Source organism: Cephus cinctus, unplaced genomic scaffold (assembly GCF_000341935.2).
Source record: "Cephus cinctus unplaced genomic scaffold, Ccin1 Ccin1_scaffold0101, whole genome shotgun sequence".
Classification (NCBI taxonomy): Eukaryota; Metazoa; Arthropoda; class Insecta; order Hymenoptera; family Cephidae; genus Cephus; species Cephus cinctus.
This window is the reverse complement of record NW_014332838.1, coordinates 1,813,818-1,837,468: the sequence shown is the minus strand read 5'-3', so window position 1 is coordinate 1,837,468 and position 23,651 is coordinate 1,813,818. Positions and strand designations below refer to the sequence as shown.

The following is a 23,651-nucleotide window of genomic DNA, read 5'->3' as shown; positions in this document are numbered from 1 at the left end:
ATTCAAAATCCAGCATATACGACTGGGACGATTTCAATTAAATGGCAAAACGAGCTATAAATTCAATTTGCGAATATAACACGTGAAGTATAACTTTAGCGTCATCGCAGCTATACAAAATTAATTCGAAAATACGATAGATTGCGCCGTCGATTAGCGGCGGAATAAAAATCAATGCCCCGCGCGATTCAATCGAGAAGTGATATTCCTAATACGAGGAATCGATATTGTCGGAAAGTTTGAAAAAAATTGCATCGAAAAAATTTTTTTTCAATTTTTTTTCCTTTGTAGAGTATATGAAAAAAATAACACGATTTCACGGTCGATCTTATCGCGTGACGATAAGCTTGATTATATTGTAAATTAATCACAGAGACCCGCAAGCTTTTGCCGTAATCTTGATAATTGGCTTTTTCGCGCTTCCAATCAAGTGACGTAAAACACGCGCATCGGCTGTCTTGCGCGTCGTATGCTTTGTCGAAAAAATTAAAACGATTATGCAGTCGATAAATTTGAGAAGCAGCGGAGCCGTAAGTTTTTCGAGAAGTCTAAAACCCTCTATTCTACACTAGTGACACTATACGAGATAAAAATATAAAAGATAGCATGTAAGGTGTATATGTTACGTTCCCGTTACTTTCTTCAAGCCCATCGTATACGAAAGGTAATTAGATCTTGTGAGACAACATAATCATGCCAAGCAAAGAGACGAGTATCAACTTCTTACACTTGCTGCATTTCCACTGCACGATAACAACCGGATTAAGAAGGCTTGTATAGTCAAAACAGAGTGATTATAGTAGTACGTTATAATAATCAAGAAGACTTTTCGATTTTAGGGCATAATTGACTATTTGATTGATCGAAAATCAAAAATTTATATAATCGATACAAATGGAAAAGAAAATCGTGTGTCTTTCGTATTCGGAAGATCTTTACGTACCGACGGCCATTTTGAAAAATTTAAATAAAATATTTATCATTGTCGATGCAATATGTCGAAGCGGATAATATGTTTTGTGTATTTCAAAGGAAAGTGCCTATATGCCTATATGTACTTTTTTTCAAGAAATTTTTATCAATCTTGTTTTCGAGGTGAACAACGACTTTTAGAAGTTACACTTCGTTTAATTGGCTTTGGAATTAATGGTACTCGCTATGACTTCATGTCCAATCTGCTTTTAAACGGAAATGAAACGGAAAACGTAGTGTACCAAACTTGACGTGAACTCCCATTTAAAGCTTAATATCGTGACTGCAATGACTGGTTTGATCGCGAAACTCGGAATATACCTTGAGTAACAGCGAGAAGTTAAGGTTGGGTTTCTTAGTTTTGATTGTGAAAAGAAATTTTAATATCGGATGTTCATTTATAGCTATGGGTATACATAGGTAGATAGATAAGTACGTGCGCTATCAACTTTTATGTAAATTGCTGGTTTCAAAACGTAATACCCATATTCGCGGGACGTTCGCGAACGATTTCAAGGAATCTGAAGATCGTGAAAAATGCCACTTTTATATGAATTTTTAGTAAAAACTAGAGAAATTTTCGGATTGAAAATCGTTCGTTTTTATATTTGTATTCGCGTTTACGTTCGATTGAGAGTCGCGTTAGTTTTCTCGTGGAAACGGTCCCAAATGCTCGGGAGCATTCGAATGGATTGTATATCGGATAAATAACGTTTTTACGTGAATTGGCTCATTTTTTTTACTTTTTCGTTTTCTTCTCGTTTAAATTCGCACAGTGAATCCGGACTTGGGAAGCCTTGTGTCGATTGACGGTATTCCGTTAAAAAAAGATGAATGAAAAAAAGTAACCGTGCAACGACAATTTGCTTTTTTTTATTTACTTGCAATCTCATAGTCCTCTTTTTTTCGAATTTCAAGAATTCCAGTTGACGTGAAGTCGTATTCAATTCCTTTCACGGGTAAGCAAACGGAGATATACAATGTGCGACTTGAGGATTCTTCACAACGTATTCAACAAGTATTTTAAGAAACCAGCCATTAAACGAAGAGTCAAAGTAAGTGTTAAAAAATAATGAAATTCTTGTTAATTCGTTTAACATCTAAACCTTAAGATGACAAAAATTTTTTTTTTAATAAAAAATCAATTTAAACACGCCGTGATGAAATAATTTCGAAATTTTATAACGACTCGTACGACGCACGTTGCACCGAAGAATTACGTAATTCCTGCCTGCTATTGGCTCAACTTTGTTACGCCACTGTGAGTGGCCACAACGCGCCTGGCATTTCGTGACAAAAGCATCCCTATATTTAGCAAATACAAGCATATATACAGGGTGTATCAAAAGAAGGCGTTAACAGCCTCCACCGCAACCTATCATCGTGCGATCACACTGAAGAAGTTGCTACACGGTGATGTTTCGTTACCATTTGCTGTGGTACACCCGGTATATATACTTGGACATTTATCGATAACAGAGAATTTGAAAAACTGCATGAGATTTGCGATAAGAAAAAATCGATTTAATATTTTTTTAAAATGTATAACGAAAGACTCTCAAAGTACGCTTCGTGCGTGTTACCTCAGCTGATCGCGAGAACCTAGCACGAGAATTACACTCGAGAGCACATCCCCAAGCCGTGAAATTTAAATCCATTCTTTTAATTTAAAAAAAAATAACGTGTCTCTCTCTTTTGCGCATTATCTGTTTCATATCTCTTTTTACTATTGACATTGTTTATTAACATAGTCAGCATTACCGTTCTGTCCGTGATAAGCCTGAATCAAGTAGGCAGATTCAGTTTATACATAATTGGTTAAATACGTTCATTCTATCTCGGCAGGGTTAATGCCGATTTTTCGCCGATTAATTTCTGCGCCTGCGCTCTCGCGTTATCGCTTCGTTTCCGGTACGTTGTAACGTTCTCATAAATGTCGGGACGCTAGATGCAATAGATTTATCGGAAGTTCGTACGAAAATAAGCGCGAAAGTGAGTTTACGAAATGAAATGAAAACTCGATTCTCTCATTCCCGTGTAAACCGGTTTAGACTATATATGTATATATACATATATATACTATGGATGCAGACAGAGCAATGGACATTCGATTCGATCCAGAATTTCTCGATAAATAAACTTTACTTAGCAAGAGCGTCATTTACCTATCCAGTAACAATTATTTCCGCTAAATAATCGAACTGCAGTAATTGTTTGATTTACATATAACGTCAATAGCATAGAGACACGGTAAGCCGAATGAGAACGTGATGAAATTGAATCCGATTGAAATTCTTACCTAATAAAAATTCCAATGTAAATAGATATATGTAACGCATAGGTATAGCAATGCTCATCCCAAAACCATTGAAACATACCTAATCCGTTTTCACGCAAATAGAAGCGCCGATAGTTTCGCGAAACACGTTCTCTTCCCGCTGTGCGGAAAATCGGATTAGAAATGGCAATTCTATTTGTACGAATTCTTCGAAATGTTTGCCCTCGATCAGGGATCTGGTAGATCCGTTAGATATAGTTTTCAATTATGGTCCATTCGGAATATACATATACGGCAGGCTGCATCGACGAGTGTTCGTCCCCACGTAATTTTCCAATTGACAAAATGCAAAGCTGAATGACTAAACGTTAATTCCATAAAGCTATCAGTGCCGTCCTCATTGATAATGTGAAACCGTACGTACAAGCCGGATGTATCGAGAAGGTACGTAAAGTACAGTCAACGTAGAAAAGAACATACGTGTGTAATGAATACATTGAGCAATGCACGTTCACAATGAAATTTCACGTTACAAGAAATACGGACAGAACGGTAAGTACCGGTAGAATTAGATATTGATTATTTATAAAATTAATATTTTAGTCAAAAGATTTTTAATACGGACGTTCACACCGCAAGATGAGTCGACTCGCTAAATATTCGAGACCCGACCGCGTCTACTTGACTCTGATGCAATTACGTTATTCCTGTAACAGGAATGGTAGATTTACATGTGTTTTCATGTTTTAGATATGACACCCGGTATATGGACGTATATCCACGTGATGAAATGGGGCCGCAAACACATTTCGATCGAATCCTATGTATCTGGATTAAAAGTGCGACTGGTACGAAAATCGTTTATGATTTATCGACCGATAGAAAATGACGTCTGGAACGAAGGTAAATTTTTTTTTTTTTCAATCCGATGGCTTAAATTCCACGCGTTTTATTCTACATCAATGTGACCGCAGCTGCAGCTGACTTGAAAGTATGAAATTAAAAGATCTTTAATGCTTTTATTCAAAATCTTAGTTGATGCGACTACTGGCAATTATATACTTTTGATTACTTTGGATTGCGTCAGCAAATGTAATTGGGAACTTAATTGCATTTGGGAATTGCTTTTTTTTTTAATTCGCAGGTGACCCCCCCTCTGCTTTGGCAGATTGACTCATCTTGCGACGAGTACGTCGTAGGTTCGGCACGACGAACGATTAATATGCGAACGATTATAAGAGGAGGAAATATTTTCGAATAGCGTGTACATGTTGTTTTCGTGCTTTTTTATATTCCTTATTTTTCTCAATCGTTCGTGCTTGTAATTTTACAAGTGCTTAAAGAGTGTCGGGTGTTTTTTGGAAATTAATGAGAATGCGCGTTGTGTGTTTACAGACATGTGGTGGGTGATCTTAGTCGCAACATCCATGTGTGTAATAAACATTAGGGTATGTACAACAACTGGTAGACGCTATAGACACAGGTGTTATCGAACGAAAATGCATAGATAAGAACAACGTTAAAACACAGGGATGTGCCAATTGTCTGAAAGCCACAGTTACACTAAACCGTTCGAGCCTGAATCATTTAGTATCTTTAAATTTGCACCTGGGTATATAACCGTTGCTTCGCGTTTTCATTTGCCACAGTGAAGCAATAAGAGCGAGCAAGAGAATGAGAAAAGCGGGAGAACCGTGAGGGCGGGAAATTTGAAAAAAAATATCTCTGTATAATATTTCAACTCCCGCTGACTGACGCGCCACCGGTGGCGAAGATCGATACTGCAAACTGCGCGAACATTAATTCTTGCCGCTTACAGGAAGTTGGTTGCAAATGCACGTTGAATACGAAAAAGGTAAAAAGAAGATCTGGAACGGCGCCAGCCTATCACGTGGCTCCTCGGAGCCCCAGTGGAATTTTGAGTTGGTTCTCGCGGGTATCGTTATTGGTTGAAGGAGAGACTATTTCGCCCCGTTAAAACGAATTTCATCTCCGTGGAAGCGTTCAGTCTTGAGCTCAGCTGAGTTGCGACGCGGAAATGTGTTTCCTTGGGAGTAAAAGGATGAGAAGGAAAGATAAAGAGAGAGTAAAGAAGAGAAGAAAAGTGGAAGATGATACTGTGAGAACGTTGCGACATTATTCGCGATTTAAATAACTTTTATCTGGTCGCGTTAAAAGGTGGAAAAATATGATTCGTATAGATTTACGCTGTCACTGCGGCTGTATTTACGACAAACGATTTCTCTTTTTTTTCGCACTCTAACATTACGGCGACTCTCGGCCGACAATCGTCGCGATGGGAAAACTTTTCTGCGACCATTTGCAGTCATTGTCGGACGCGACGTAACGACTTTGTACAAAGTCATTAGCCTTACTGGATTATTGGCCATTTTCGAGGGACTACGTTTTTACACTTGTAGCTAACATTCAAGTGCTCCTTCAATCTCGCTATCGTTCACTGTTTGCGCTTCACGATAATCGTCAATGGCACGTAAACGCACGGGTAAATTCGTTACTGCCGTATCTGTACAGTGATAAAGCAATAAATGTTCAGGCTCGAGAATTCCTTAATGTTGCATGATACTTGGAGTCTGCCGCGAGTCGTTACGACTTTTTGAACTATGGACTTTGCTTCCTTTGGATTTTTCATACGTGAAAATAAAAAGAGTCCTCGTCGTAAGGGTGAAGTGTTGCGAGTGACTCATCGCCATTTTATCATCGTTTACGCTAATAGGTGATAAGGGACGAACAACGTAATTGCAGTCATTGGACACGCGAGCGGAAGAGTAACATATATAGTGTGTATATATATATATACACGCGTTAAGATAAACCTTCGGTTCGTCTACCACGAGTTTACCGCTGCTGGTGGCTCACTGTCAGAGTCGATGTTTTGTAGGATTTCGGCCATTAGGAAAAGTGATATAGACAGAGGAAAAGGAAGATAGGAGACAAAGAGCGAAAGAGTAAGCGTGTAAGAGAAAGTTGCTAGGGAGTCTGGAAAATTGAGTATACAAAATAAAAGGTGGAGAAATAAAAAGAGAAAGTAGGAAAGTTTTTCAAGATCTCGAAAAACATAAGTACAGGTATCGTAGTAGTTGGGTTGTCATAGGTAGTTATTAGATATAATTTTGTTGTTGATTTTTTAAATTTCATCCCTGTTATCGTCTATCGTTAATATCATTCGTGAATGTGCGATTCTCTAAATACATACTGCATTAGCGTGCTACTATCCTTTTAAACGTTGTCTTACGGTTATTAATTATAGGCAGTTTAAATTTTCGCCCCATTCGAATATCCGTGATTCTCGAGCGGGTCATTTTCTTTAGTTTTACTCCTATACGTATCACACGGTACAGATGCACGTGGAACGTAGGATACAAGCGTATGGATCTAGTACGTTCATATTTCCAGAAACGGGCAGGAGATTTTTCGTATAAAATGTGACATCACGCGATGCCCTTTTTCTCTTATGAGAATAAAACGAAAAATTCAGTACATCAACGTACAACGTTACCGCCGTGTAGGTGGAAAATGTCCCGGGCGAGAAGTTCACGTTGCTATTCAAACGTCATTGCTTTAAGAAAATTTTCACCGGTGTCAGATTATCATCCACCGAATATGAGTGTTCAATTTGAGGTAAACGAACAGTTTTAACACGGTCACGTGACAGATCCATCCCGTTATATGGATATGAAGCGGAAAGCCGTTTTCAACGCAATTATACCTGTCAACGCGATATAACATTAGTGGCATTCGCATTTCAAATTTCCACTGTGGACTGTCAATATAGCGCGTGTTCTGCAATTGACTAAAAATTTTGATGACGTTTCAACAAAAATATGAACACAGTAGATATCATTCATCGTGACTGTGTTAAAAGTGCTCCATCCAATTTTTATCTAATTAAGGTGAGCTTGATGCTTGAAGAACTAAAGTCACGTTCCCAGAGGCGAGCTGTTAGAGAAAACAACTTTATAGTATATTTAATTACTTCAGGTGATCTACGTGGATAAAGTGGGCAACAGAGCGACAGAGGCAAGCCTACGTTAGAAGAGAATTTACAAGCAATCTTTATAGACGCAACGTTAGTAATGGCGATTTTCTTACATTTTTTACAATGTCTTTTTTTGTCATTCTCAGCTTTATTTTTTTTATAAACACTCATAATTTCTACTGCTGATAGCTAGGTCGACAAGGCAGTCGCATAACCTTAAGAATTGATTGGATGATCGATTATCGAGCTTTTCTTTCAATTTACTTGGTACAGCGTATATATAGTATAGGTATGACGAGGGTCGAAATTTGAATATCCGTAACACATTCACACGCACACAAGCTTTCGTGGGGGCTTGATGTTAGCCACTGAAAGAGAGATAAAGCTGCTAAGAGAAAAAGAAACTTTAGCCAAAGCAAAAGTATAAAAAGCGCTCGTATATATTTAACGTGAATTTATGAACTTGTGTAACCTCTCTTTATAATGTGACGAAGTTTTACTACATAAGGAATTTTCCAAATTTTCTCTACTAAGTGTCTCGAGGTTACAAAACAGTCGTAAGGATCGAGAATGAAATATATGGGAGTTATCTTGCTACCCCCATCGTCATCCCCGTCAGTGACGTAAATATTGTACGTGGAAGAAATTGTAATATTTTTTCCCCCCCTATATGAATCACGTGACTTTTACTTGTCGCAAGCAAAATCAAGTATTGCGTTTAGAGATAACGACTTAGATAAGGAAAATAATAACTTTTGGACTATTTTCATCAAAGTTCAGTACTTTCTCTTATATATGATTCAGGGTATGTAGGGGATGTCCCCGTAAGAAAATAAATTTAAAAAACTACCCTCGCCGGTAGGTCGTCACGGTTCGCTAATTCGTTCGGCAAATCTTACGCAATTTATTAGGGTGAATAAAGTATTAGTTCGCGTAACGATCTACTGAAATATTCTACAAGGGATCGGAGGACATCCTGGAAAGGTTCCTGGATATGGTCGAAGTTCCAAGATGCTTTTATCTCGGCCGCCTCTAGGTTCTACAATCTGGCTAAGAGTCTGAGCAAAGGAAGACGGGAGAGGGGAAAGGCAAAGATTTAAAAGAAGAGGAGAAAAGATAAAAGAAAAGGAAGGGTGTAGGGGGGGGGGTGGAAGAAAAAAAAATGGTTCCATCGCGACGAAGCCTCCGAACTTACCGAACGATATTCCAGGCTGTTTAATTTGCATGAAAGAGGGAAAATCCCGTCGAAAGACTTTCTCCCTGTCCTAGTGGTTTGTGGCAAAGAGATAGAGAAAAATAAGGGGAGAAGGAAAAAAATGAATATTAACCAGCTGTAACGTAGCTTTGGTCAATCGAGAAGTGTAATGCTTTCGAAGGAGAGGAATTGATGCTGCACAGTACCCTATAGAGAGATGTGTGTACATACCTTTATGTATATATACCAGATATATATGTTGTGTACACTACATAAATTCTTGGTGTTTCCGCTACTAAAAACTGAATTACATCCCGTCGATGCTCCCGACCCACCAAATCACACAGTACATACGTGAGTCTGTGTATATAGATGTACATGGCAGTCGAATCCAAAGTGGAATGTATTCCCAGCTTAAATAGTAAATAGCCCAGGACAGGCTCTGCATTGGTACCCTATCACGGTAGAGGTTAGGAGTTCGTGATAAAAATTGGGAATGGTTTAGGACTCATCTGGGAATAATCCGGCATGCTTCCCTTCCGTTTCGTTCGTTCCCGAAGGTTCCCAGGGACCACGAAGCGATGCAGAGACTCAAATATTTACCGGCGACCTACCTTACCCACGGCCATTCCCAATACCACCCCTCCGCTACCAGAATATTGAACACACTTGGACGGTTGTTCTCCGAGAATTTCATAATCGCCCATGAATTTCACACTTCAATTTACACGTGATACATAGTCCGTCTCTGGTGTCACGGATTTCCATCTATACCTGATTCAAGTTAACTTTTTCAAATCCTGATAAACATAACGTTCGCGCTATCAATAACTGCAACCAATCAATTCTCCGAGCGATAAACGACTTTGCAGCCAAATTTCAAGAAACTCGAAAACTCGGAGCATCGACGTTCTATGTATACCACATGCACGGGGAACTTGTAAGAACTAGGGAAACTACCCTAAACTCAAACCATGAGTCACCCCCCCAACTCAGAGTCGTCTTTCACAACATTGACTAACACGGATTCCGCAAAACTTTCACGTACTCACACGTGTATCACTATGTGGACATTCAGAAGGCTGTATCCACACGCGCTACAGATTCGACCTCAGTGAATCCGCACGATACCGATTACGATCCTATCGACGTTCCTTATTTTCCATATACGGTATACATATACGACTCTCTCGTTGTCCCACAGACTTTTTTCCCCCTTGCGACCTCAGGACAGCATACCTCGATATTATGCAATTGAGCGTCTCTACGATATAGATACAGTCCACCGTCTCGAGTCACCGCCATATACCACACGAGTAGCCACTGTAATTCACGCGTCCAGCAGTGCAGCCATTCTGCACAATGATATCCGTTTACTCTGTCGCTTAACCGAGAGGCCGTTCATTAGCCGGGGATCGCAATGTTGTTATCTCGGCAAACAATATGGGATTCAATAACATGAACTGTGTCCCTAATTTCTCATTGTTCGGATGAGCCGTGGGGGGCCCGAGGGGGAGTTCGAGGGCAAAGTTATTGGTCGTACCACGAAAGTAAGGCTTCAAACGGAATCGGAATTTTCGATAATTACTTTGAGGCTTAGTTGTTCGCTTCTGTCCTGAAACGGGTGGTTTGCTAGGCAGATGAGGTGGTTTTGCGGAAAGAGGTGACGACATTACTTAGTTCCTCGTGACTGTACTCTGTGTTGTTGTTGTTATAGTACTGTGCTTGTATGCAAAATGATAGCTACTGTTACTTTAATCACAATTAACGCTTCCTTTGAGCGAATACTAGGAGGGTGGATATCGCTAAACGGAACCGAACGGAGTTACGATGAAGAATGTATCTTGTAATGGTTTCCTTGATACTAGATATATTTACCCACCCCTCTTGCCACTGATTGAGACAGATCGTAGCCTGGGTCGATTAATTGCTGGAGTTTAGTTACACTGTATCGGGAAGCTGTAGCTTTTATGTTGATTACGATGAGATGATACAGTAGATGGATTTTGTAAACATTCGATACGTGCTAATTGTACTCATGGTAATATATCGGTGCTGAATGCTCATGCTGTGGTAATGACGAATGGATGAAGTTTCATTATTTTTCTCTGATAATAAATATTTATTTTGGCATCGCGATTACGCGCGGAGAATCACAAACGGGGTATATGTTGCTGCTTCGAATAGGCGCGTGAAGAAATAAAAAATTGAGGCCTTGCAAGTAATTAATCGAAAGCATTGATCATTCAGCAGACATTGCCTGTAACTCAAGTTCATTCACTCGCATGTTTCATACATACCCTGTACGTAGGCTTGGTTGCTTTTTCTTTTCATCCTAGAATATTCATAAGCGGTATGGATACTGTTAGTTATATACGCTCACGTGCTAAAGCAATACGGATGCGTTTTGTCAGACTCGTTAGATTCTAAGAGCAAGTTTCCATGCCGCTTCTCTTTATTGTTTGCGCATCCTACTTAAAAATGAAATAGCAGTTGTCATTCGTTGTGTTGCGCAAGACGTTTCAGAGAGATAAAGAAAAGATTGAATGGAAGTGTAGTTTTATTTATGGATATCGTTACTGTTACCATTATTCAGCCGATGTCGCATTTATAATACGATATAACGGTTGCCATTGTTTATCATACTTTTCGATTTATGTATATGCTTTTCAGATATTTTATTGCTGAGAATTGAATATGTTTCGAGGAAATTCGGATGAGAAAAATTTTAGAAAAAATTTACAGCAGAGATTTAGAAAAAAAATAAGTTTATTATGCACAAAGATTTGCATCACCGAACGAAAAGTTATTGCAATTGAAAGCAGTATATGTCGTTGCAAAAGTATGTTATATGTAGTACATTATAGTACATACCATATTGTACAATGCTTCTTATAGCATATTATTATCAAAGGCAAAAATATAATAATTCACTTACACTAGGTAGACAAAAAGAATTTTATATGCGTAGGAAGAATCTAATAGTATAGGTATTACTCAAGCCGAGTTTACGGAGTACCATTTAATCGCTCGATTCGAATTTAGACGAGTGATGCATAATGCATTTTAATCATGCATTTATCGTAAGGCATTTTATAAAGACCTTTCAGTTTAATGCGAAAGTGGGAGAGAGAGATTTGGAAGATGCTCAGGGAAATCACAGCGACTGGCGAGATAGATTTTTAATCTGACAAAAATTCTCCCTTAAACTTCGAGACAGATCATTTTTACGTATACGTATAACGTGTAAAATTGAGTAAAAATATGTTGTTTTTTTTTGGTTTCACGTCACACGATTTTGCCTCGAAATTTAATATACTATTAAACGATATATAAGATATAAAAAAATTTCGATCAAAGCGCCATTTTCGGGAGAAAATGAATTTTACATAAAACAACGTTGCTTTTCACTGTATACAAATCATTGACCCCAAAAAATCATGATCTTTTTCAATAAAATAATTGAAATTCGTAATAAAAAAAAATACTTAAGAACAACAAACACGCATGAAAATTTCGAATAACAAGAACAACGTCGCTTTACGTAATTCGCAGTTTCAGTATCGCTCAGAGATCCTGCGTCTTGCGAGGGTGCGATGAATATTTTGAAACTGATAGTGATTCAGAGGGATAGATAAGATTAGGCATTCTACGCGTGACGAGATGACATATGGGGAGTTTTCATGATAACGGATCGATAATCCAAAAATCTCATTGATTAATCAATCAGGTAACCAAGTAAAATATTCTTGCTCCATTGCAGCTGCAGCTGCAAGGAAAACTCCCCATAGTTGGAAGGATAGGTGAGTCCGGTACCTATAAGTGGCACCGCTTCGGAGGATCGCGTCAACACGTGGGCCACCAGCAGCGAAAACACCGTCTGTGACAACAGGATCGTCACACCTGCAACATCACACACACCAATCGTATCGTATCGAATCTGACCGTCACGAACGTGTCCTTTTTCTTCCCCCATACATTTTGTCGACCTGAGAACTTTTTTTTCATTTAATCAATAAAGTTTCATAAAATCTCCTAAAACATTTGGATCGTCGTATTTTCAATGATTCCCAATACATTTTTAGTTTCACTCAGTTGGAACAAACGGTTGTTGAACCCTTAGCCAGAGAGGCGTCGAGCGATGTTGCGGTCACTATTTATAGTATATACGTATACATACATGAATATATATATATATATACACACAGTATACAGTCACGTTGGAACGGACGAAACTTTTATGGGAGATTTTACGGGACTTTTATATTTCACTGACATTGCCGTGCTAGCACGGATAAATTCAGACTATGCTTCCTTTTACTTCCTTGCATCCCTGTTCCCGTGGCTTTCCTCTTTTGCTTTCGAAAGTTTTCGTCGGTTTTGGAGCGGTGCCGATTCAAAAGTGTGGAAAATCTTGACAACGTTCCTGCCGCTTCTACCTTCCCTTGCTCTCTTTACTACAACTTACGAGTATACACCGTGGACGTTTATTAAATAGTGTTGACGAACGTCCGGTCTCTCAGTCGTTAAATTCGCGTTTACCTGACCCACACGTACCTAAAGTGCTTTTGAGAGGCATGGTGCAGAAGCAGCTTCATGAAAAGTTGCATCAACGTGAACTTGGAGAACGTTTGGCACCTTTTCTAGTATCTATAATACACATCCGATAGTAACCCTGTGAGCTTGCAAGTGCCGAATTCATGCTCGTTACTCCCATTGTGAAATCGACTATTTTATTTACGAAAATCAAAAGGGAAATGGAGAAAATGAAGTTTTCAATAAAAAAGTGATCAAAGTGTAGTCCGCTCTCGTAAAAGGAAATTCAAAGTATTGTGATACAGAGTACGTTGTACCTTCACGTAGATGCATAAGATCTTGAAAGCAGCATATCGAAAAGTAATCTCATTTCTTGACAAGTCAGAGAGAGAGAGAGAGAGAGAGAGAGAGAGAGAGAGAGAGAGAGAGAGAGAGAATTTTGTATGAGTTTATCAAAGAATCTTCATACCTTCGACAATCATTGATAAGAAACAGTCTAGGCATCCGATTTATCGATCACGGATCACAGAACGAGGAACAAGAAAATGATATTAGATTCGTGCAAGGTGGGCAGCAAGTTGGCTGATTGCTTTTAAATTGGACTTTATCACGTGCGACCTACATCTTTCATGTGTATCAGACTTTATCATTTGGTAGTACAGTTCTTCACCTACCGTGTGAAGTATTAAGAGCGACTAGGTTATGTCACACTCGGGAGCTTAATTTTGTCGCTTTGTGATTTACATGAATTAATTATAATTATTATGAAGTAAAATAAAAATTCAAATTCCTGGATCAATAATAACATGATTTCAAGTCGTTATACGAGCATACGGTGTATTTTGCAGAGATGCAAGGATGCGACTTAACCTTGAATTTTTATTCACCAGACCGTGGCAGCGCTCCAAGCGTCAATTAACTGAACGAGTTTCAAACGATGTGAAGATTTTGTAAAATTTACGAGAATTCACGATGACTCGTAAATTCCACCAAAAAAGTCTTTTCTACGGAGTTTAAAAACAGATTTTTTGTTCCTTGTTTGAAACAAATAAAACATAAAATGTTTTACGTTGATAGTACAATCATTTCTAATGGTTCACGTAGCACGGTCCGATTCCATAACGAATTATTATTATTGCTATCTCTTTCCGTAATGGTTCCTACGTAATTTACGGACATCTTGATGTTCAATTTGTCTTTCTGGTATTTGTATACCTAGAGTCGTGGCTTTAATGGCTCTCAGTGTGTCTCTGGCGATGGTAATAAAAGACGAATACGGTCTATAAAATTGGAGTCGAATGCGCCTGCGCAGCTTACAGTACATACCTGCGACAATTGAGGATCTCAAGTAAAATGTACGCAGTCCTTGAAAGCTTCTAGAGATTAATTCTTATTTTTCTTCACTCTTTAATATAAATTTCAATGAATCGACACTTTGAAGTTTATTGTTACGACGACGCCGTATACAGACTGCATCAAGTAAGACGCAAGTTTGTGGTGATACGGTGCGTGATTTCGAAAATCTGATGTGACAATCTCTGAATATTTTTTGATTGATTATCGATTGCGCATATAATTCTTGTTCATTCAATTGCCATTCGCATATAAAAGAAATTATCTTTACCATTTCAAATGATAATTAAAAAAGTGGAATGCAACAGTCACAGAGCAAGAAAAAAGAATAGAGATAGAAGAAGTTCATACGGATAGCATACATAATAAGGAAGATATTTATGTTCAGACGCGAACCAGTACAGTGTGACTGAAACATATTGTAATCCTTTTTTTTATCCGTATAAAATTTTTTTTATTTCTTTCTTTTTTTCTTGTCCTATGACTTTTGCATTTACTATTTTTCGATATCATTTGAAATAGCAAAAATAATATTTTTATTTGCGGAAAAAAATCGAACGAACAATAACATTACGCGGCATCGATACTCAATCAATAGAAAATGTTTAATGGGTGTCACATTAGATCTTCAAAATCGTGCACCGTTTCACTGCAAACCCGCATCTTCGCTGATACATTCGGTACGCAGAAATTCAATATCCGCTTCGTCAGTGATACGATGTATACATGTTACAATGATAAAACACCGGAAAACGAAATGGCCACAAATGGACCAATTACGAAGAGTGAATTCGAACTTCGTTGCTTGGTACGTAATCAAATTAAATTTTATAGAAACCTATTTAATTTTCCCTTAAAAATTGATGCAAAAAGAAAAAACTTTGTTATATGTATAAAGCTTTGTATTTTATAAATAAAACAGATTTTAAACAAACTATCGCATGACGATCACGTAGTATATTATGCCCTCTTGTAATTCCTGTATTTTTCAAATTCGTCCACGTGATTAATAACATCACGTAATATAGCTCGTAACTATATCTATGTATGTCATATAATAGATAAATATATACTATGCGAAATTGCACTGTTGTTTTTTACAAATACGGCACGATCGACGCCTTCGAATTAGAAAAGTGTGCTACGAATGTTCTGCGTGTTCGTGAAAAAAAAAAAAGAAAAAAAAAATTCGTACCCGTATCGTCATAATAATAAGCCAAAGAAAATTCTATTTGACAAAGATCTGTTTATCTGGATAAATTATCGCAATCCGAAAGACAGACGATCGTACTGCGACAAAGGTGGCGTGCGCCCTTTAGTATCAAACATACCAAACATCAACCAACATACATTATACTTGTACGTAATGTAGATACAGAAGGCAATAGTGTTACAGGCAATGTCTGAAAAAAGTACAGGCACTTTCAGCAACACAAATTATCAGCCGCTTGCAAGATAAGATAAAAATAAGGTATAGGCAACAATGGCAGAAGACGGAATGGAATGAAATTGGCAAGGAATAGAAATCGATAGTGATCGATTGTCCATCGATCTTCCGCTCTAGCTAATCGCGACGTGCGAATTGAGACGCATCGTACCAAAGACAAAATGCGAAGAGAAAGGTTTCGCAACAAAGAAGTAAATAGAAAAAAAATTGATAAAAAAAAAATTAGAAGAGATTTAACGTGCGAAATTTAAATCGATTAAACGAATCGATAGATCGATATCGATCAGCAATGATCAAAATAGAGATCCAGAGTGTTGAGCCTGATTTCGTCGAGCGAAGATGAATGAAAAGTGTGTGATCTGTATATTGCGAAATTTTACGATCCTAAATTCGCCACAGTGCAACGTGACAATATTCAATACGTGGGACGTGATGTGAAATGCGCGCTAGATGGATATTCAGGTCGACTTATCGTTCGCGAATATATCTTGCAATTTTATTGATATCTTTTTTCTTTAAAATGGGGTAAAGCACGATCGAGTATCAATTGAATTTTCTTTTTGAAAATGATCGGTTTACTCGAATCGAATTTAATCGTGATGAATTTCTTATTTTACATGTTAAAACATTTTCACATTTATCTATTCCCTCCCGCACTCCAATTTCACAAAATCAAAATTTTCGTAGAATTTCATTCGTCTAATTTATTCTTTAAACTTTGAAGCACATATCAGTACTTTACGAATCGATTAATTGAACAGAATTTTTTTTCTTTTACTTACCTCCGATCGTCACTTACCCCATTTACATCCTCAATGCTATTTCAACGACTACTGATCTATCCAGAAAAACGTTAATATGCATTATTACAAAAAGCTTCACGTGTATACCTATATTTTTATATACACTTATATATAATATATGTATACAGTGTATATGTATTACTTCTACTATATAAATTTGATGCCGCTAATCATCAACGCACAATACGATCTCCGATAATCGTGTCTACTATTTGCACACTAGTTAGCATAAATGCAAAATCCGAAATATTAAACGTATACGAATTATAATCGGGTGCGTTTCAGAGAATATCTTTAATTCAGGTAAAAATCGTAATTTATTAAGAAAAAAAGCTATGTAATTATATCATAACTTTAAATCGAGTTACCACGAATACACTTGACTATAGTACATAAAGCCGTACCTCATCCGTTTCGCGAACTCCGACGTGACGCAGCACATTTTTCCCGAGATTTTCGCGTTAACGATAATTAGTTTTCGCAAACGACGCACCAGAGCGTATTACCTTTCTTCGCGACGCAGTTGTCACTCGTTCGTTTGTTCGTTCGTTCGCTTTGTGTTTCGCGTAGTGCAACCCAGAAAAAAAACAGCTCGATATCGTTTGCATTATTTTCCTTCTTTCTTTTAGCAACGAAACGACTCGCAAAATACAAAAATCCCGAAACCCTGGTTATTCAGATTATTCCGTCATTCCCGTGAGAGCTTTATGGAATGCGTGCAAATATTTGCAAGATGCGACGAGAAGGCTCTGCTTGAGATGCATTTAAATTTTGCTGCACGTAATACAAGGAGAGACAGGCATTAGTTATTCTGACAATTACATTATTAGTGCGAATGCGGAAAAATGATATTACGGTTTTTTGCCTTTGCAAATTTCACATATATTCTCCCTCTTTTTTTTCCAACATTTTTCCATTTCCCATTTTTTCATATCTGACTGCCGTGTGTATTTCATGTGGCGACATAGCACAGAATTAATACAATTTGTTATTTGCAAAAAAAGAATTATCAACTTATAGCACGCATTATATATACATATATGTGTGTATACCCTCGGTATAGATATATTTACTGCATATGTATCGTGACAGTCCCTTTATTCCGGCAATTGAAAAAAATTACTAGTTTTACGTTCGCGACTGGATGACTTTATTTTTCTCCCGATACCGTGCGACACGTGCAACGGGGCAGGCTTTGTGGTATCTTTATTATCAGTGATAATAACAACGCACCAGTCTAGAGTTCCGATGGAATATGGGGAATAGAAACTTGTCACATTGAAATAACCAGCCTTACCTCACCCTATGAATACGCAAGTTCTGATCTGGGAATTCATAGCACGACGCGTAATACGATTAACAAAAGTCCACCTATGAAAGAAGAAATACAAGAGACTCGTAATTGAACGTAAAAAATATGAAAATTCTAGAAAAGTAATAAATACGTAAAATTATTATTTTATAAGAGAAAATGAACAAATCGACAACACTGACGTGTCTCTTTGTATACGTCTTCGCTCGAGTACATCGCATAGGACACAAGAGATCTATCGAGAGGACAGGAGAGCGCATAGGAAGTAATGGAGAAGATGCAGCAAAAATGAAAATTTTGAAAATCTTAAAGAAAGCGACAGCGAAGCGGCAGCCGAGACGTTTAATAATGCGGGAAAAATATGTAAAAACGATGCATTAATGTATACGCATAAAGGTCCTTTCACAACGGCAATTGCCTGATACCATTGTACAAAGTTCCTAATGAATAGCAATAAAATAAAAAGGAACATTAATCCCGTTGTTATATCGTTCAAAGTTCACCTGCGTTATTGACTAACGAGTGACTATCAAGAGCAAAGTGCAATAAATGAACCAGCAAATGAATATACTATACAAGGTGTTTCAAAATGTTCCTAAAGCCTACTAAAGGAACACCGATAGTCCGTACAGCTGTAAGATGGTAGCTAAAACCAAGAGCAACTATTTACTCGGTTACTATCCAAGACCCTTTCATTCTTTTATTTCGCTCCCTCCCCCCGATTCCTCCCACGACACGATTGCACATTCCTCTACGCCAATGCACGCCAGTGGCTGCAAGCACATTTAACACTATAGCAATGGTATCACCCTATATACTTATACACTGGTTTAGTGCTCTCCGTCTACCTTATTTCCTTCCTTCCTTCCTTCCTGCCCCCCTCGCCACCTTTCCTTTCCCTCTCGGCGGTAGCAATGGAGCACGTGCTACCGTGTGGTACAGTATCGGAAATCAATTGCACGTAAGGTGAATTATTTTGTTCAGTCAAATGCGGGAGAAACCGCGTATTCGTGGAAACGAGGTGAAAAATAAAAGAAAAAAAAAAAAAGAAACGTGAAAGAAAGATATACAAAAAAAATAGAAAACTATGAGGAAGCTATATTCCCTGTACCTACTGCTAGACAAACCACGGTACAGTATGGTTGGTGAGATAGCGAATTTAAAAAATAAATAAATCCTAATACAAGATGGTATTTAAATATATATTACCAGGCAATTACCGTGTTACAGTAAATTGATAAGCAAAGACGAACAAAATGTACTTTCTCGCTACAAATAAAACGCACGGCGATGGCACAGCATAGTAGGCTAAGTTTTCGAAGGCGTAGAATATACGAGGATCTTAAAGGTTTTTCGCCATTCGTACTTCACAGTCACCCTTGTAGGACACACTCGTCGTGTATACAGAATTGCATATGCACCTCGATGCATCGGTGCATCGTGGCTGTACTGCTCGATGCGGCTGCAGTTGTTATTACGTATCTGATACGTAAAAGTCACGTCTTGTGAAGTTTTAAATATTTTCTTTCTTTTCAAATTTGATTATTTCCAAGGCAATGCATTTCATGTTTCCCATGAACTTTTCATGGTGCACAGCGATGCAGTCACACCGAGCAGCCATTTCATGCCGTCCTATGCATGAAAACGTGTCTCAAGATCCGCGACGGAAAATAAGAAAAAAAAAGGCTCGCGTTTTCGATTCGGTGTATGCGAGGAGCGAAGAGGTCGAAATCATTCCGGGAGAGTAATTCGGCTCTCTTTTTCTTGAATAAATCTGCATAAAGCCCCGCGAACGAATTGGTCCTCGTGTCGGGCGCGGATTAGAGCGTCGCCCGGAATTAAACGAGCCACCCGATAACGGCGCACTTTGAAGTCACGGTCTACAGCATTGTCCTTAATGGTGATATCGAGTGCGCGCGCACGTGCCAAGTATGATAATCGGCTACAAGGTATACCCAAGAGAAAGACACTTCTTTAGTAGGTAGCTTCGAAAATATTATCCACGTTGAGGATGCGCGCTGAGGATGCACGTACATTAATTCTAAGTGCACTTTCGAACATTAACACGTTAACGTATAGCCAAAGCAAGAACGATGATTTTAAAAATTCACACAAACAAAATCTAACTAACCACGGAACGATTTCAATCTCTTCGCATATGGAATATAAATCCATTCTCGACGTGCGATCATTTTCACTTGTGACCCTGAACGATTGCAATTCCAGGCTCAAAGTAAATTTGAGTACGTAACGTTGCTATAATTGACACAGACACGTTCAAGTGAACCAGCGAAAATTGCTCGCACCCATTACACCCATTATTCAGGCTAGCAGCCAGGAAAGGTCCTTTCAGGCAGCCCAGAGTCTCGCCTGGAGGGTGTGTTGCGAACGTGGAAACGAGAGGGACGCCAGAGGACCCATTTAATTAAGTCTCGCCCCGAAGAAGACGGCATTGCGCGACAGTTGGTAAAAGACCTGGAGGAGGATGGTCAAATGGGTGGAATAAGTTTCCACCTCTAATACACGTACGACAGCGGCAGGAAGTGCTCTAGAAACCACCCCTAGTCAGTTTGACTTCCCATCTCGTTCTTTGCTCCTTCGTTCTCATCGAGTGCGATCACTGGGCAGTCGGCTGCCGCACCTTCGTCAGACGAGACTTCAGACCCACTTTGTTACGGACAGTCTAAATCGAATTCTTCGTCGATCGAAGTCGACAAAATAAAATGGCTTTACGATCGTTCACAATCACGAGGAAAAGCACACCTCGTATACGCAAACAGCACTGATCACGTCGTGCGTGCACCGGATGTGAGTGTGATGTGTATTCGTATTATTTTTATTTTTTTATTTTTTTTCAAAAAATTCTGTTGTACCTAACAAGGGTATAGCGTCGGAGACCTGGGGCAGGGTCTCGGCGACGAGATTCAGGAACACCGTCAGCGATAGCAAGATGGTCACTCCTGAAACAGTCGTTGCCCGTCGTTCTCAATCCACTTTGTCGTTCGTATCCCACGGATTACCTATTGATTGGCTGTCGCCTGATATCGAATCTTATGATCCACCCGTTTTCAACTGATCAATCGCTTCTTTTTTTTTTCAATCGTCAATAGAATTAGTCAATACCTTACAAGGTGGAAATTACTAGGTGTAGGTATTGTGAACGTACGTTGTATACGATCTGGACCTGTTATGCAGGTAGACTCAAAGTTCGATGAAATCACTTGATATTTCCTAGCTCAGAGATACAACCACGGCGTATGGTAATGCTCTTTAAATGCACTTTGGTACCGTTTAATTGCGAGCCTTTGTCGATCCGACGCTAATACTCGTTCAATCTCTGGTGATTGATCGACGGCTAACTTTTCCTACTTTACTCGGAAGATCGTTCGTCGTGCTCGTCTGATTTTCGCAAAGTTTATCAATTATCGAACCACGGGCAATACTAACGAACCACCAGGTAGATTGTAAGTACTGAAAATGACTTGAATTTTCTGTGGCAATAATTTATTATAATTTTCGTATTACTTGGCGTATAATTTTACGTATTTTTCTCCTTTAATTTTCTTTATTAAAATAAAATGAGTTACGCGCCCTAGGAAGAGGCTGGGGAGGCTCTTGCTGTTTTGATCAAACCCTGGCAATCTTCTTCTTTTTTTTTTTTTCGAATCCAAACCAATAATATCCTGGTGGAAGCATGAATTGCATTTTAAGTAGAAATATCGGAAAGAGGGTCAGGCCTTCCCTCGCCCTAGCGAATTCGTTACGAGTTGCTTTCGCTCTTTTTTTCTCTTCTCTATTGGCTCTATTAGATTCCCAATAGGGAAGCGTTCATCCGCGATCATTAACTCGCGACTGTTTGTCTGCCTGAGGGCCAAAAGCGGAAGGGAGAGTCATATGTTTTTCACATGAGTTATATCCCGTATCACGGTTTAATATTCGTGGTGCATTCTCCGAGCTAGTTTACTATGAAATTTCTCATAACAGAGTCTACGCGCATGACGTCATTTGTCGTTTAACTTACCTTTTTTGGATCGAACAAAAATAATCGTACCTCCGTCTCTTCTCGAAGGAAAAGTTTGACGTGAATTGAATCCAAAAAAAAAGAACTAAAATGAAACTAATAGTCTGATAACACCTCAAGTTTTATACTATTAAACAGAACAAATTTTTGTTAATTAAAGAAATAATACGAGGTCACAAAATTCTTTAAAACTAATAGCAATCGTTTTCGTTTGAATTTATCGACCATATATCAATTATGAAATTGCGCGATTCAACATTCCCGGCGTACTCGCGTTTATAAAGTTACGAACCCCTATACGTAATATCATACAAACTCGAACCGCGATATCCTGTTATAGCAGCTTGAGAATAATTCGAAAAGTTCCAACGACCCTCTGAAAGTTCAAAGGTCCCGTTTTAGATGGTTTCGCGAGAGCGACAATCGCGAATAATTTCGATGCAGCTCATTTGGCTTGGCAAAAAAATTACGTCGAAATTTAATTGTGATAAAAAAAAAGATTTAAAAAGTTCGAGCATGTTGAAAAGTTGTTAAAAATTTGCAAAACTAAAAGAGGATGTTGACTACGAGTACCCTCAAAACTATTCATTTTTTTGATTTATTCGTCCTATTTTTTTTTTTTCGTTTTCGAGCACCTATAGCTAAGGAAATCCCACACGTGGCGGATGCTGTAAATAACTTTTAAATATTAGATGAATTATCGGTGAGTAATTATAATATATAAATGTTGTTAAATCAAAGTTAGCGGCAACGCTATATATATACACATATATATAGACTGTGAATAGGATGCGAGATTAATCTCACGTGTTGACCAATCACCGACAGCACAGTGAATCGATTGTAAGACAGGGTGATAATAGTCGGAAAATATCGACGAGAAGCGATTAATAGAACTATTGATAATAGTAACAATAATAGTGGTAATAGTAAATAGTAGTAAGTACAGTAAGAGTAATAGCAGTAGTATACGACTATAAAGAAATTATACTACCTACGTCAAATAAAAAAGCATTTCCTCTGTCGTCACGCTAAATAAATGAATTTCATTGTTTAGCTTTTTTTTTTTATTTTTAGCGATTACATTTAAGACACACCTCTTCGCGTCTCTCATTACGATACGTCGTTTCCCTTTTTCTTTAACCCCACAATTTTTCACTCAATTTTCCGTCCCGTCGCCCAACACGTAATTTCGAGTTGACACCGTGACACTCCTTTTTTTTTGCTTCCGCTATCGTTCCGAGGATCGCCCGATTTCTCTTGCTTCGCGCATGTAACCGTTTGTATGGAACTGTTGATTTTGACCATATCATACGAAAGTACAGTTCCGCTTAATTGAATGGCATGACAAGCATATCGGATATTATACGCTTGCAATTTATTGAGCAAATACCAATGAACTCCCAGTGATATATATATACATATATATAGTAGTAGCTATGAACTGCTATCCTGAAAATCCACTATGTTCTGCAGTCTTTATCTCTGAATCGCAAATATTGCTTTATCGCTATATCTCATTGCGAATACGTCACTCGACTTCATCTGACAAAATGGCGGAATACTTAGAGACTCTTTTACGAAATCGAAGGCTAATTCCAAAGGGCCGATACATAGGCCACAGATAAACATATAGTCTGTTACTCTTCCACCATTGGCATAACTGTGGGATATTGTTGCAATTACGGGACCCGCGACGTTCTTCACCCAAAATTGTCAGAGGACAAGATAAGGAGG

At 38.4% G+C, this 23,651-nt stretch overlaps 2 protein-coding genes across 11 annotated transcripts in view; one reads left to right on the top strand and one right to left on the bottom strand.

The window, feature by feature from the left end:
• The window catches only part of LOC112495422, a 41,226-nt gene extending 27,848 nt beyond the window's left edge, over nucleotides 1-13,378 (top strand). The window contains exons 1-4 of one of the 3 annotated variants that reach the window (XM_025092049.1): nucleotides 3,233-3,802; nucleotides 4,001-4,153; nucleotides 4,646-4,698; nucleotides 12,206-13,378. In XM_025092049.1, coding sequence (XP_024947817.1) covers nucleotides 3,754-3,802; nucleotides 4,001-4,153; nucleotides 4,646-4,698; nucleotides 12,206-12,328 — 378 coding nt within the window. In that variant the 5' untranslated portion in view covers nucleotides 3,233-3,753 and the 3' untranslated portion in view covers nucleotides 12,329-13,378. Of the gene's footprint in view, nucleotides 1-3,232; nucleotides 3,803-4,000; nucleotides 5,106-12,205 lie in introns of those variants that run through there. The other 2 variants (XM_025092050.1, XR_003061905.1) reach the window with 2 other exon arrangements.
• LOC107274722 (neuronal acetylcholine receptor subunit alpha-7) overlaps nucleotides 1-23,651 on the bottom strand; it is an 85,718-nt gene that overhangs the window by 3,338 nt on the left and 58,729 nt on the right. For 3 of the 8 annotated variants that reach the window (XM_015754145.2, XM_025092045.1, XM_015754144.2), the window contains one exon: nucleotides 20,767-20,853. The exons of the other annotated variants lie outside the window; for them this stretch is intronic. In XM_015754145.2, the coding sequence (XP_015609631.1) occupies nucleotides 20,767-20,853 (87 nt within the window). The remainder of the gene's footprint in view (nucleotides 1-20,766; nucleotides 20,854-23,651) is intronic. 8 annotated transcript variants of the gene reach the window in all.